Raw genomic sequence first — 15292 nt, 5'->3', positions numbered from 1 at the left:
ACTAAATTACTACGTTCCATTAGCACTCACGAGGACGCCTGCAGTTTAAGGGATCACGAGAATGAAGTGCAGCAACTGAATTATACTGTTATTGAAGGCAAATCGCTGTGAATAAGTTATGCAACCAGTCTGTCTCTCCCTGGCTGACTGTCACACCTCACTTCTCTCTCTGATGGCTGAGATAAAGTCACAAATTAAATCTCTGCTGTGTAATATAAAATGCTTCAGAGTTGTTTCAGAGCATACATTTTATTTATGACAGCAGAAATGAGTCATAAATCAAGCAACTATTGCAAAAACTCAAGGAGAACCAACACACATTATTTTAATGATAGTAATAGCTTCCCCTTTGAGGCTCTGTCAGGATCTGGTGGACAACTCTGCCAAGTCAAACATGCAAAGCTACCTGCTGTGACGACCCCTTGTGACAAGGGAGCAGCTGAAAGTAGCTTTTTACTAATAACTTATACATATTTCAGAAATACTGATAAGTTATATAACTGTTACTTTCACACAATTTAGCATCATGGCTACCCAATTTCTAAAGCTAATTAACTTGACAACCAAACTATGTTAAGTAAATGAGTTGCAACCCCATTTGTGTGTCGGTCTGGGTTAAAGTCCACTGATGCATGTCTCATGACATCCCATGCATGCACAGAGGTACTGTAGCATCTCATGATCTGTGCTGAACTTTGACCAAATGGATGGGTGGGAAATGATAGAAAGGCTCTGAGTTGTGTGCACGCGTGTGTGCGTATGTGTTACAACCCCCGCTCTCATTAATGCTTAGACATCACTATCACCGCGACAGACCCCTTTCACTATCAGTGTTTGGTTTCAAAAGAAGAGGCAACGATCGAGAGGATTAGACAGGGTGATGTGACAAAAATAGATTCTGTTTAAAGAAAGGTTAAAAATTACATTTGGACACTGCTATTTTAGGTTACACCATATTGGGAAATTGAAAAATCAGAGTATCAGTCTTGAAATTTGCTACAATGCAGAATTACATTAAGAATAATAGTTTCAATACAACAAAACATATCAAGAGTGGACCAACATAAAGAAAGCTACTCTTTCTTTATGTTTTAATTTCCTCATATTTTGACATTGAATGTTTTTTCACTGGTATTCAGTCCTCACCAGTCCTTGTACCTGACCTTTTTTTATAAATAAAAAATAAAACATTTTATTTTCAGGCTCCTTTCGAGGCACTCAATGACATCTTAAAAGCAATTAAATATAAAAATCACAGCATCCATAAATTAAGAGAAGTAAAACATCATCAAATGAAATAGTCAACAATATAAAATCAAAAAGAGTAGCAGGTCAAGATTTAAAGGATTAGTTTGTTAAGCCACTTAACATTGACCTATGAACTTTTTACACAACTCTGAATTTAAGCATAGGTATTATTAATCTCTTGATCTCTTCCACATGTCTTTGGTCCTGTCTTCCTTTCCTCACGTCCAACCGGTTACAGGAGATGGCTGCCCCTCTTTGAACCTGGCTCTGCCGGAGGTTTCTTCCTGTTAAAAGGGAGTTTTTCCTTCCCACTGTCGCCAAGTGTTTGCTCATAGGGGATCATCTGATTTTTGGGGTTTTCTCTCTATTATTGTAGAGTGTTTGCCTTACAATATAAACCACCTTGAGGCAACTGCTGTTGTGATTTGGCGCTATATAAATACAATTGAATTGAATGAATCAAACATAATAAACAAAGAACCAGTAGCGGGCCTAAAACACTATCTAAAGTAGATGGACCGTATTTTAAAGTCATGCACAAATTTTATATACACAATATTAAAATTACATTGTTGTTCAAAAGTCTTGAGCCAAGCCTCATTTCTTCATATTTTGCGAGGAAAATGGGAAATACGTGCAGCAATCAAAAATGTGCAATCATACCTGGAAATAGAGTATATGACGCAGAAACAGAGTTTTGACAATTAAAACAACATTTGGTGTGACCACAGCAATTCCTGTCATTTGTCATGTCAAGCTTTTGGCAAATACCTTGAAATTGTATTTTTGCACCTTGTTGGTGTACAAATGTATATTTATTTCTATTTCATGTCTGTGGAATTTTGGGTTACATTTGGCTTTTTCATAGATTCAACTACAGAAAAAGAAACACCTAGAGATACAGTTTAAAATTGGATCTTTGGTTAGCTTTCTTTTATGTGTAGACACAACACTGGTCCATCCCTTGAGCTATGTACTTTTGTATGCTTGAAAGATTCATAGGTCAGTAGTAAGTGACTTAATAAACAAATACATTCCTCTGAAGATAGTCAGCGACAAGGAATAAATTGAGAAAGAGCAAAAAAAAAAAACCAACCAAAAACCAGCCAGTCTAAAGAAAACCTTTTAAAGTCATAAAGCCTGAAAAAGTATTGCTCAAGACCATCTAAAATGTGCCAGAAAATCTGACTCCTTTCAAGCAAACTATAAAGAAATGAGTGGTGGCTCAGCAATTTTGCATCATACTGGTATTTATATGCTCACTTAGGTTTTCCAAAGCACTAACTTGAGAATGAATATAGGGAAGTGGAGAAAACAACTTTTTCTTTATAAAAGTAGAAGGAGCAGCACAAATTTTAGATACTTAACAATAAAAGTAGTCTACCTCAGAATTATTTTTTGCAAGTGTCAAATGGCTATTTTTATGTGTTGTTTCTGGAACAAGTGTTGAATTTCTTTGGTTGCACCACATCTTCATCCTGTTTCCACAGGTTGGTTTAGCTTTCAAGATTCAGCTGCAAAACTGAACAAGCCATTTTGACTGTTACGCATATATTTTATCATTTCACTCAAGCCTAGAGTCCATAAATCAACGTTACCCATGTTTTTCCAAGGGCCTCCTCAAAACCCCTGACGAACCTTTAAAATTTCCGTGGAACGAAATTTTGGAATAACAGCGCCACCACCGGTGGACTAGGGAACAATCTGAGAGGGTTAACTAAATGCTGCCACCTAACGGTTTTTTTCTGACATAGCTTAATACAGATGTTTCCAGGACGAGATTAATAACTGTTCCGTCATTGAAATCAAGCAAGTAATGATAGTTTAAAAGAAAAACGAGAGGGAAAATAAACTGAAACACTTTAATCAAAAGTACATTCAGAACTTGTATTGTTGGAACTGTAGGGCATTTAGATTGATTTTCTAATCGATAAAACGGTGTTTGTGCCACAACAAAATGCTGGGAATATCTGTCCCTTTCGTTTTAAGTTTCTTTGTGCTGCTGAGTGACTTTGAGTTAATAAACAAAAGTGATTATATACACTTCCTTTATCGTCAATTTTTTCAGCAGTCCCACTTTTACTCACTCACTCTGACAACATATTCCATCTATCCCTATTATCCCGAACATGTATGTAAACATGTAGCACTAAAACATTGCTAATGACGATGAAGGCACCATTGTGTCACGTGACCAGTCCACAGCTGAGGGATACCGAGGTAGGCTTGCCCGTTGCTAGTCAGTTAGCCTCGTTAGCTGACTCCAGTAATCCTGGCAGCCGTGTATTTTCCGCACTAAAAAAAGAGAAAATTACCCCAGTGATTTGCACTACCAGACATGGAGAGGATGCAGCGCACACGATCGTCTTCTGTATCCCCTTCTATCGTCAGCTTCTGTTTAGACGTCAATGTCATAGTTTGTAGCTAGAGCTGTCCAGTTAGCTCAGCTAGCTTGTGTCTGGCCAACGCAGGGCCAAGGCCAAGGCCAGCCGAGAAAAGGCAGGCCGTCGGGTGAGTATATTTACGTTACAGCCTGTTTGTGATTTTGACCACAGCGATGGGACTTTCTATACAAGTATCATATTTCAGCTTGTTCGCTGGCCTCTGGTTATGTTCTGTACACGTACGTTGCTTTATTAAATAAATTAGCTTTCGTCGGCGCTGCATGTTAGCGTTACTGTATCGGGGATATGGACATGTACGGCATAATTAATGTCAGCTGGGAAATTTTAAGCAACTCGGTCATGTACCAGGAATAGAGTCGGATTTTGATCTGGCCTTTGATGTGTAACATGTCGATAACAGTACTAAGTCATCACGGTAACATCAGCAAGCTTGCTTTATGCACCTTTAAATACACGAGTATATTGGCACACTGTCTTTTGTGATTTATCTTTAGTTTTTTTCAAGGCAGCTACATAAGATTGCGTTATTGACCAAATCACATTGCAGGGATTGCAGGGACAGGTATGGGTAAACACACGGCCACCCTGATCCCACTCCTAGTGTCCTTAAGGTCTATCTGAAATGTATATCTACACCGCAGTGTGCTGCCCTCAGAGTTTGTTGAAGCCAGATACTAGTTATTAAGAGACATCATTTTTTTGGACTAAAATATTCAAACGTTTTTTCAGGGCTGCAACTCACACCAATACCTAATATGTCACGTTTGGCACTTTTTGAAAACCATATGACATTTGTTATATGTAAGTTGAGGCTGGGTTAATATTCGTTTGATGAGAAAAAACAAACGAATCACTAAACATCTGAAAATGTAACAATATTAACAAGTTTCAAAACTACCAAAAAGTATATATAGAGAAATACACATTTCAAAAAGTCATAAATATGAAAACAATTTTCAGTTTAAATGTGTACATAGGGTGGTGGTTTGTGGTATGCTGTGTTATTGTCCATGAGAAAAAGTGACAGGTTATTACAGTCTTTCTGATTATTCTGTATTTTAACATTGCATTTTATTACACTATTACAACATGTTTTTGTATTTATGAAGTTTTAATACTAAAAAGCAAAACCAAGGAAATACTTTTTAGAATCATTTTTGTTATCAATAATTGATGGGATAATATCACTAGGCCTGCTTTGAATCAGAATAGCTGTAAAGCTTTGCAGGCCACTTTAAATCCTGCCTGTGATTGTGCAGATGAATTGAATTAAAAGTAGCCAACCTTGGTCATAAATAAAGTATACAGCAGTCTAATAGCTTTAAATATAGTACAAGCGTTTATGTTATTCGTTTATTTTTTTTAAAAGGTTTTTATGTTTTTATGAAATTTTGACTAAAGTCCAGCTGCAGATCAAGCATACCAGTGAGCTAGCAGTGTTGGCAGTGAAAGCAGACAAATCTAACCACTCACTATTAAATTCTCTGTTTTCCTCTGCGACATTTTTTTTTAAAGCTAGGGGCTAGGGGGACCTATGGCCAGACATTTATGTGCATATATATGTGCACGTATCCATGCTAACCATCACTATTCATATTCAGGAAAATTAAGAGCATAAAGTAATACTCTAAGCCAACCATACTTTGTGTCTTCATCTTTTCCAGCATTCACTAGGCGATAGCTTTGTAGGTGGAGGAGAAGAAGTGGAGTTGAACATCACCTTTTGGATCAGAGCTCCTTTCAAATTCGCCTCCGCCTTCATCTGCGTCGCTGTCACCTTCAGCTGACTATGTCTTCGTCAGGCTGCTGTCACCTACCTGGCTCCCTTTGTGATTATTCTGGCACTGCCGAATCCGATGCCTCCAAGGATTCAGAGGAGACTGACTCCACCGCGCAGGCCCAGTACATTGCCAAGGTTACGGCTAAAGATGGCCGCCCACTTTCCACCGTGGTCAAAGCGGTGAGCTCACAGAGGTAAGGGAGTGAGAAACGCGCATGGTAGCCAAATAAATGTACTGTAATTAAACTTTATATATGTTATTGTTACTTTTCTGTCTTCAATGCTCTGCTGTCTCTCGCACAGTGACGTGGGTATGTGTCGGATTTGTCACGAGGGAGCTGGAGGGGAAACGCTGCTCTCGCCCTGCGACTGCACTGGCACTCTGGGTAAAGTGCATAAAAGCTGCTTGGAGAAGTGGCTGTCATCCTCCAACACCAGCTACTGTGAACTTTGTCACACCGAGTTCACTATTGAAAGGCGACCACAGCCACTCACTCAGGTTAGAAAAGTTTTACTGTGTGAATTCATTTCTCTTCTTTATGGTTTTTTATAAAAAGCGGTCAGTGTGTGGGTTTATTCCTGGGCACTCCGGTTGCCTCCCACAGTCCACAAACGCTTGTTAGGTTAATTGGTGATTCTGAATTGACTGTATGGCTCAGTGGGAGCATGAATGGCTGTCTGTTTCTGTTTATGAGACCTGTGATTGACTGGGTGTATCCCACCTCTCCCCTAATGTCAGGTGGGATAGGCTCCAACCTCGGTTCAATAAGAGGTTAAGGAGATGGATGCCAGTGAGCTTTGTCTAAAGCAAGGAGATTATTTCTTCGTTTGCCTTGTACTGATACTTTCAGCTTTGTAAGCATATGGAAGATTTAATTTAAGCCATCAAGTATCTGTGCCAACAAGTAACATGTTTAGCAAGTGGGATCATTTGCGTGTACTGAGGATTGTTTTGCTTGACCTTATGTGAATAGCGTTCGGTTAGAATACCATTTTCAGTGGCTTTATTAATTACGTCATGCAGGCAGCTCACTCCTCTTTAAAGCTAACATTTGTTTTTATAATCTAAGACACATCAGTTAATCCTTTAATGTGCTTGATTCAGTCGCATAAATGACCCTCCCAATTTGGTCTTTTGCAGTGGCTGAAGGACCCGGGGCCTCGCAGTGAGAAGCGCACTCTGCTCTGCGACATGGCCTGCTTCCTTCTTATCACACCCCTGGCAGCTATCTCCGGTTGGCTGTGTCTGAGGGGCGCACAGGACCACCTGCAGCTGAAGAGCAGACTTGAAGCTGTTGGCCTTATTGCCCTCACCATCGCCCTCTTCACTATCTACATCCTCTGGACACTGGTAACCAGCTGCAGAATGTTTTTGTTGGGGTTTTTTTTCCCTCTCTGGCTTTTGCCCATAAGTAGATCCTAGTGTTTTTAAGGTAGTTTAGATATACATATTTAAAAAAAAAAAAAATGAGCTTAGATTTTCAGATATGATACCAAGTCGAGCACACGTCCAGGTCATTGCTCTTACCTTGATTATTGTAGACATTACAGTACTGTTTCTGGGTACAGCTTCAGTCAGATGTGGAGACATGTGAAGGCATGTGGAATATATTGTGGCCTGGAGCAGTTTATTTGAGTGTTGGAACAGAAACAGAACGCCTGCACATACATGCATAGCTGATTGCGAATACTGACAATAAGTTGGCTTTACTCTACCTTTCGTTAACTGGAGTTTTTAACAGGGTCTAAAACTAGGCTTTGGTAATCTAAATGGCTTTTTTTGAAGCATTTTCCTTTCATCTTCAGCAAAAGCATTATTGAAAATGTCAAACTGACTGAAAGCTCGGCCTTTCTACTCAGGTTTCAGTTCCCTGTCGTGCAGTAGTTGCTGTGCTGCATCTGTACTACTCTCTCACATATCTTTGTGCCAGTTTTATTGATGTCTGTCTTTTTGTCCTTTGTTACCTCTTGTCTCGCCCCCTCCCTATTTCGTTTCATTCACTCTCAGGTGTCATTTCGGTATCACTGTCAGTTGTACTCGGAGTGGAGGAGGACCAATCAGAAAGTGCGCCTGCTAATGCCCGACATGAAAGGGGCACACACTACCCAACGCTCAGTGCCAACCAAGTCGACCAAGAAAATGACTGACGAGACCATCGTATGAGTGCTGAGCAGGGGCAAGTGGAATATTTAAAATAGAGCCCGCTGAAGCACTCTCTAAAAACAAATTTAATCATATTAATGAACTTTTGCACTTCATATGGACCATTCTGAGGGAAGAACTGCTTTTTATTTCTCCCCCCTTCTGTTTTCTTTATTAAAGCACTTGATGTAAACTACTATGGTATTGGCTAGCCACAAAAGTGGTTTTGAACTTTTTGAACTCATTCAGGAGTCCTTGTTGATGAAAACAAACTTGTCATCAGTGCCAGGATGCGAATGCCTGGACACATGGATAATGGACTAATCAGCCGGACTTCAAGTCATTGTCACAAACTTATGAAATACTAAGACACAAGCTAATGTAGCAGGATATAACTGATTCAGCATGCTACTACAGTATAATATGAAACATATTCACTACCTATAATTCCCCCAAGCCCCTTCACTACGTATTTAGCTGTTTTGCAACAATGGGCAAGCAGTAGCCCGGCGGAGGATAATAATCTAAAAAAAAAAATGTTTGACAAAGTCTCTGTGAATAATCTTTTCTTTTGTTCTCCTTTTGACAAGTAGGGGGCGACATTCGCTCATACCACTGTCCTTGTCTATAATCTGAACCCTTCTTCATTTTTCCAGGAAAAGCTTTTTTTCTTTGTTCTTTTTTTTTCCATTGCTGTCTGAAGAGTGCAAACCAAATCACTTTCCTGTTGATGCAGGTCTCGTGTATTAATCACACTTGTCACGGGGGCCAGTGGGCATTGTAGTATATGGGATAACACTAACTCCAGCTGGTGGATGGCAGTGCAGTAACATACAGGACACGAGTGTTGAAGGTGTGGAAACATGTTTACATTTTAATCGGATTATGTTTCTTCTACTGTCATAAAAGTGCATTAGCAAACAGCCCTGCTCCACTTGTAAATGCACCATTCATCAATTGAGCTGCCTAGCAACGACCAGTAGTAATGTCTTACATCATAAGTGATGCAGTTTTAAAAAGAGCAGAATACAGCTTTGGGAAACGTAAAAACACAGGTGTATCAGAGCAGACTGGTGCTTCGTAAAGGGCCAAAAAGGCAAACGTGTTCTGAGATGTCAAACGATATATGCAGCATCTGTTAGACAAAGTATTTTGTGTTATTGTAGTCTTCCTGCTGCAATCCCCTGGAAAATTGGGTTATTGTGCAATAAAACATGAGGGACTCCTGGACTCGGATGTGGGTGATCTTTGTGCTCTTTTCTTTTCTTTTTCTTATTCCACAGAGAAGATGACTGAATAAACTGTGAGTTGTACCATAATCTAAAAGTGAACCGATCTCCTGTTTAATACGTTTGTGTTGGGAAATTTTGCATGTGCACTTTGTACAGTGAATGTAACCAATGATCGAAAGTACATTCACTCAAGTACTGTCTGAAGCATTTATACTTCCTTTTTAGGCTATATTGTACTTCACCATATTTCAGAAAGGAAGTTCACTGAACCTGTTTTTCATGCCATAGTTAGGGTTTGACCTTAAACACATGCTTTTAAATATATTTATTTGCTAAGTAATACAGTCGTGGTTCCCAACCTGTCTTTAGACACCCCTCACCACCACCAAATAAAGATGTGTTTAGCTGTTTTTCAGATTGAAAATGAGTTAAAGTGCTTACCTTAAATAGTGATTTCCTCTTTTAGCTACTCAGATGACACAATTTAAATAACTCTTTCAGACCTGTGTACACTTATTTTTAATTCAGTTCAATTTTATTTACGTATATAGTACCAAAGCCTTTTATATTGTACAGCCAAGACCTTACAATAATACCCGACCATCTTGGATCACTTTTATTTCCCTTTGCCTTTAGAACTGTGTTAATTCTGTGTTAACTCTTAATGGCATAAAGTCAACATGTAGCTCATTTTGTTAATCATTTGGTACTAAGGCCTCAAGTGTCCCAAGAAAATATCCCCACACCATTACAGCTACAACACCAACCTAAACTGTTGATCTGAGGCAAGATGGATCCATTTTTTCCATGTTGTTTTCCCTGGCATCCTAATATCACAGCACAAATTGAAAGTTATCAGACCGTACAACATTTTCCGTGTCTGCTGTTGTCCAATTTTGGTGAGCTTGTCCTAATTGTAACCTAAATTTCCTGTTTTTAGTTGACAGCAATGGCATCTGGTGGGCTCGTCTGCCGCTACTAGGTTGGAAATGCTGCGTGTTTAGAAATGCTCCTCTGCATACTTTGTAAGATATGTTTATTTGAGTTACTGTTGCCTTCTGGCTATTTTCCTCTGACCTCAACATGACATTTTCTTCCAGAGAACTGCCACTTATTGGATATCTATGTAGAGACAGATAGTTGTGTGGGAGAATCCCAGTAGATCAGCAGATTCTGAAATACTCAGGCTGGCCTGTTTGGCACCAAAAATGACCTTTCTTCACTAATTCTGATGCTTAGGTTGGATTTCAGCAGGTCATCCTGACAATTCTCTAAATCAGAGGTAGGCAACTCCAGGTCTCGCATGCCGGTGTCCTGCAGGTTTTAGATGTGTCCTTGAGCCAACACAGCTGATTCAAATGGCTAAATGACCTCCTCAACATGTCTTGAAGTTCTCCAGAGGCCTGGGAATGAACTAATCATTTGATTCAGGTGTGTTGACACAGGGTGATATCTAAAACGTGCAGGACACCGGCAGTTGAGGCCTGGAGTTGCCTACCTCTGCTCTAAATGCTGCCATGAACTGCCATGTGATTGCATAATTGTGTTTAACGAGCAGTTGACCAAGTATACGTAATAAATGGCCAATGAATGTACAAAGAGTAGCTTCAATTTTACCCAAAGCAGAAGTTAAACCCTGCTGACAAAGGCTACTGATGCATCAGCAGTCACTACTGTGGAGTGAGATAGTGGTCTAGACATTCAACATGTCACTTTGTGTATATTGCTAAAAAAAAAAACAGAAGAGACAGTAAATAATATTGTAAAATTTAATTTCATGGCATTAATATAATGTGTGTGAGCAGACAAGCTATCAAAATCAAAACCGAAAAAGAATATATTTTACACAAATGAAATAAGCGCCAGCAGCGTCACAACCACTTTTGAGATGATGACTGAAGGAGGAGGAGAGAAGCCCAAAAACAGGACTGCTGATACAGATCAAACAGGATTGGAAACCCAGACCTCCAAGTGTGTTGCATTAACTGTCAAACAGGCAGATGACTAGGCTTCTAAGGTGTCAGGAAAGGCTATTCTGCTACGTCGTCGGGGTTAACTGTGGCAGCTGCTTAGGTGGTACCTTCAGTCCTGTTTTTGCACTCGAATGTAGCAGACTGTTCCTGGGTCAGATTACAACTTGAAATCAATTCAAACACTTCTCTCTGAGACTGATCGTTAGTGGCATAAAGGAACTGCTTCCACTGATTTCTAAAAAGTGCAGATTCAGACAACGTTGCATCCCGAGCAGATGGAAGCATGTCAACACTGTCGATTTCAATTAATAACTGACCCAGGTAAGGAGGGGACCGTTGCAATGGGTTACAGGTTCTGACAGCACTGCAGTTTGCTTCCTCTCTGGCCATCTGTGGTCGGCGGCACGCTGATGTCCACCACGTTGTTTCCCGGGGACTCGTCATGGGCAGACCGCTCGGCAATCTGCTTCTGCGATACGATGCGGTAAATTTCTGTTTTTCGAAAAGATGAAATGGAAAACATCAGCTTTCTCTCTGTCTAAAAGCTTGCATAATTTACCTTTACAACCACTAATGTGCTAATGTGAGATGTGAGGAGGTAGTTTTACAGCTCCTCACTCAATACCCGACTAATACAGTTTATTATTAAAAAAAAAACCTTTATAAAGAATAAAAAAGTTAACCTACCAAAAATAACCATCCTCTCTGAATCTACTGCATATCAACCAAATATTTCATGCCTCATTGTGTGTGTGATTTTATCTTTTTTTAATATTCTAGTGACGTGTGGAGCTCTGGCATTCAACCTCCATTCACAAGCACACCTACCTGTAAGGATATTTTTGAAGGCTTCTTCAACATTTGTTGAGTCCAAGGCTGAAGTTTCTATGAAAGACAGATTGTTCTTTTCTGTGGAATGGGAAAGAAAACAGATTTAGTAAGAGTAAAACATCACTGTACCAATAACCTTTCTGCAGCAGGCACACTCTGGTGTCAGTCTGTTTACAGTGAAACATTTCACCACAACAAAGCAGCATATCATGCATATCATTTCAAATTTAGTTCCTGTGATAGTCTCTATGGTGATGCAAATGTTTATTTTAAAAAACCCCAGTAAAGATCTGAAGCAGTACCTGCAAAGGCGCGGGCTTCGTCTGTGGGCACGGCTCTGAGGTGGCGCAGATCACTCTTGTTGCCAACCAGCATGATGACGATGTTGTTGTCGGCGTGGTCTCGCAGCTCCTTCAGCCAGCGTTCCACATTTTCATACGTCAGGTGTTTGGCTATGTCATACACTAGCAGCGCTCCCACCGCTCCTCTGTAGTATCTGTAGAAGGACCCAAGATGGATGTTAAGAGTGAATTCCCAGGCTGCCTGTTGGCCCACAAAAAGACACTTTTTTCACCCCACTCTTTTTTGTATTAATTAAAAAAAAAAACACATTCTCAACAATAGTGATCTTTCTGTTACTGTTGTACAAAAGTCTTCTTGTCTGTATAGTTTATGGTGTCTTCGTTGATTGCAACGCAGAGGCGACGTGCGGATGCATGTGCACAACACTACATCGGACTCACGCTGAGGTGATGGCCCTGTAGCGCTCCTGTCCTGCTGTATCCCAGATCTGAGCCTTTATCGTCTTGCCGTCCACCTGGATGCTGCGCGTGGCGAACTCCACCCCAATGGTGCTCTTGCTCTCGAGGTTGAACTCATTTCGTGTGAATCGAGAGAGCAGGTTGCTCTTCCCCACGCCCGAGTCTCCAATTAACACAACTGTGAAGAGAAAGAGGAGACGATGATTGTAGGAGTGTGGGATGGGAGAGGCAGGGGATGGGCCCTGTGTTGTCAAATCCAGGAAATGTTACAAAGCAATGGGCGGCACAGCGATGTGGTGGTTAGCACTTTTGCCTCAAAACAAGGTCCTGGGTTCAAATCCAAGTTTAATGTTCTCCCTGTCTGAGTTCTCTCTGGGTACTCTGGCTTCCTCCCACAGTCCAAAGAGGTTCATTTTGATTCTGTAGGTATGAGTGTGAACAGCTGTCTGTCTCTATGTGTTAGGCCCTGTGACAGATTGGCAACCTCTCCAGGGTGTACCCTCCCTCTCACCCTATGATTGCTGGGATAGGCTCCAGCTCCCCCGTGACCCTGAAGTGGATAAGTGGAAGAAGATGGATGGATATAAGGCAATGACTCTAAATCATGGTGTCAGTGGAAGCCTGGGGCTTTCTATTTTTTGTAAGGCCAAAAATCATTTGTGAATAATGAAAGAAATGACATAATAAAACACTGAAGTCAAGATGCTTAGAGTGTTATAACTCAATAGTGTTTAAAAATGTGTCTGATTCGTTTATCTTCATCACACATTTAAACACAAAAATATCAATTTTTTGCCTTCATATACCTGATAAATGTACCAGGGTGCAGTGTGCAGCAGTTCTATGTAACTCTTTTTTTAGAGCCTCTGTAATATGACTGGGTTCTCTGCCACATGTAGCAACAAAACAACTGCAAAGCTTGTGTACAGACAAAAAAATCATCCACACAAAAGATTGCAGGTCTTGTACTTCCTGAGGGGAGGTCCACTGTAAACAATGATGTTGTGCTGCGTGAAGATTCTATATAAAACCACCAGGAAACTAAACAATACTATCATGATATGATGGGAGTCTTTATAAGAGCCTTTTTTTACACTGATGAAAATACTAAACATCTGCTAAACAAAATAAACTGCTCATTATCACACCTTTGAAATGATTGTGACTTTTCACCAATCCAGAGGTTAGTCGGGGTAAAACACAGCCAGGGCTGTGATATGAAATAAACCGCTGAGAGCACTGAGGTAACCAGGCTTTACTCGGTTTATCTCCCCTGATTTAAAACTTGATCTTCAAATAGCCTCCATCAGGATCTGCAGGAGAGGGATTACAAACGTGCGTTAAAGCAGCTGCTGCAAACACCTTAAGTTTACTGGAAGTTGATACCAGATGCCCCCTGAGTTCAGCCGTAGAGTATAAACCGATAGCACGACGTGAAGCTCAGAGAAGACATTGTTCACGCATTGTTTTAAGGTGCATGGTTGGTTAGGCTCGAGGACGGGGACTGAGCTGGTGTCAGCTGCACAGCAGAGCAGCAGAGGTGGAGCCTTTCTGTTTTCCTTCTCCTTCGACAAACGGAAAAAAGAGCCGAACTTTGTCCCTGACGACATCACGCTGCTCCGGGCTGCAGGAAGCTGATAACAGGCTTCATCAAAACCTGAATCGACAGTTTAAGGCCGCCTTGCCCTTCCTGTTTCGGCCGTGTACACAGAAGATGGTTGGAGCATAGAGAGAGAGAGAGAGAGAGGGAGAGAGAGAGAGAGAGAGAGCCCTCGCCTCCGGCAGATGCCCTATTCATCCCACAGAGGATACTTTGTTACATCTAAATGGCCTTTTGGCTTATACAGGCCTGGGATGTTAATGTGCCACAGGAGCTGATATCACGATCAAAGAAAGGCATTCTGGATCCATCTGAGAAGATAAACACTGACCCGAGTCTGGAGTCTGGTACCGCTTCAGACAATCCACCAGGCCCACTGCCTGACATGACAACAAAAGACATTAAGCTTCTGCATTTACAGTGTCAATAAGACTGTCTGAGGACCATCCTGATCTGGCGATGAAGCGTATTGATCAGTAAGAGGTAGAGGCTAATAGGCCTTCAATCAGCCTCATGAACAGGATTGAGAAAAAAAATCAAATATGATCCAATAAAGGTGGAAATTCTCCAACGTGCAATCATGCTATGCTCGGTTATTTATATTTTTTAAAAAGCTGAGCACGCGCAGGGTGTTGCGTCCTTTACCTATAAATATAACTGCGGGCGTTGTAATGTTACAATGACAGCATTATATTGTAATAACACGAACCGACTATCATCCGGGCAGTTTCCCAGAAAAAACTCCGTTTCCTTTAAATAAATGCACACAGCTGCTCACAGCACAGACACAGTAAGACATAAAGCATTCATAAAGCTCTGCTTAGTCGATGTGAGCCCGTGTAAAGGGGAATGCAGTCATCTTTTTTTCTTTCTTTTCTTTTTCTTTTCTTTCTTTCTTTCTTTCTTTTTTTTTTTTTTTTTTTTTTACCTTTGAACAAGAAATCGTATTCATCGTCTCGGTTCCCCATTCTAGACGAGGCCGCTGCAGCGCTTGTCTCCGGAAGAAGATGTGTGGAAAGTATGGGTATGAATTTTCGCTATATGCCAGAAAAATATGGTAAAGGTTTGTACTCAGACTCTGCGCCAGTGTTGGCTGTCAAGGCGAGCTGGCCGCAGAAGGGGAGAGCTCCCAACTCTGCAGAGGGAGGGGAGGAGTCCCTGCAGTTCGCATAGTTTCCTCCGGGGGGCGAGCTTTACTGGCATGCCAGCAGATATCTACCATTCATCTGGTCCCCACATTCAGAGGAGTGTTTAATTCTGAATGAATAACAAGGTCAAGGCACCTTAAATTATCTTTAGACATTATGCTAACATTATGT

The 15292-nt window shown here is 40.9% G+C and overlaps 2 protein-coding genes across 2 annotated transcripts; one reads left to right on the top strand and one right to left on the bottom strand.

Moving 5' to 3' along the window:
* Nucleotides 1–3430: 3430 nt before the first annotated feature.
* LOC100702058 (E3 ubiquitin-protein ligase MARCH2) lies at nucleotides 3431–8806 on the top strand. Its single transcript, XM_003438210.5, has 5 exons — nucleotides 3431–3759; nucleotides 5318–5627; nucleotides 5737–5932; nucleotides 6575–6784; nucleotides 7442–8806. The coding sequence occupies exons 2-5, from the start codon at nucleotides 5443–5445 to the stop codon at nucleotides 7595–7597; spliced, it is 747 nt and encodes a 248-aa protein (XP_003438258.1). The 5' UTR covers nucleotides 3431–3759; nucleotides 5318–5442; the 3' UTR covers nucleotides 7598–8806.
* Nucleotides 8807–10563: 1757 nt separating this feature from the next.
* On the bottom strand, nucleotides 10564–15122 carry LOC100692846 (ras-related protein Rab-11B). Its single transcript, XM_003437755.5, has 5 exons — nucleotides 14902–15122; nucleotides 12356–12551; nucleotides 11915–12108; nucleotides 11610–11690; nucleotides 10564–11273 (listed from the first exon to the last, which is right to left on the bottom strand). Exons 1-5 carry the CDS (start codon nucleotides 14939–14941, stop codon nucleotides 11128–11130), a joined length of 657 nt encoding a protein of 218 aa, XP_003437803.1. The 5' UTR covers nucleotides 14942–15122; the 3' UTR covers nucleotides 10564–11127.
* Nucleotides 15123–15292: the final 170 nt, after the last annotated feature.

The sequence above is a fragment of the Oreochromis niloticus genome, linkage group LG18 (genome assembly GCF_001858045.2).
Source record: "Oreochromis niloticus isolate F11D_XX linkage group LG18, O_niloticus_UMD_NMBU, whole genome shotgun sequence".
NCBI classification, from domain to species: Eukaryota; Metazoa; Chordata; class Actinopteri; order Cichliformes; family Cichlidae; genus Oreochromis; species Oreochromis niloticus.
This window is presented reverse-complemented; position numbering and strand designations above follow the sequence as displayed.

Coding starts and splice junctions, on each gene's coding strand:
- LOC100702058 (XM_003438210.5), top strand. CDS start 5,443: ATGTCTTCGTCAGGCTGCTGTCACCTACCTGGCTCCCTTTGTGATTAT. Junction 5,628..5,736: donor AAAGCGGTGAGCTCACAGAG/GTAAGGGAGTGA, acceptor TCTCTCGCACAG/TGACGTGGGTATGTGTCGGA. Junction 5,933..6,574: donor GACCACAGCCACTCACTCAG/GTTAGAAAAGTT, acceptor GGTCTTTTGCAG/TGGCTGAAGGACCCGGGGCC.
- LOC100692846 (XM_003437755.5), bottom strand. CDS start 14,941: ATGGGGAACCGAGACGATGAATACGATTTCTTGTTCAAAG. Junction 12,552..14,901: donor ATACGATTTCTTGTTCAAAG/GTAAAAAAAAAA, acceptor TTCTCTTCACAG/TTGTGTTAATTGGAGACTCG. Junction 11,274..11,609: donor CTTCAAAAATATCCTTACAG/GTAGGTGTGCTT, acceptor TTCGAAAAACAG/AAATTTACCGCATCGTATCG.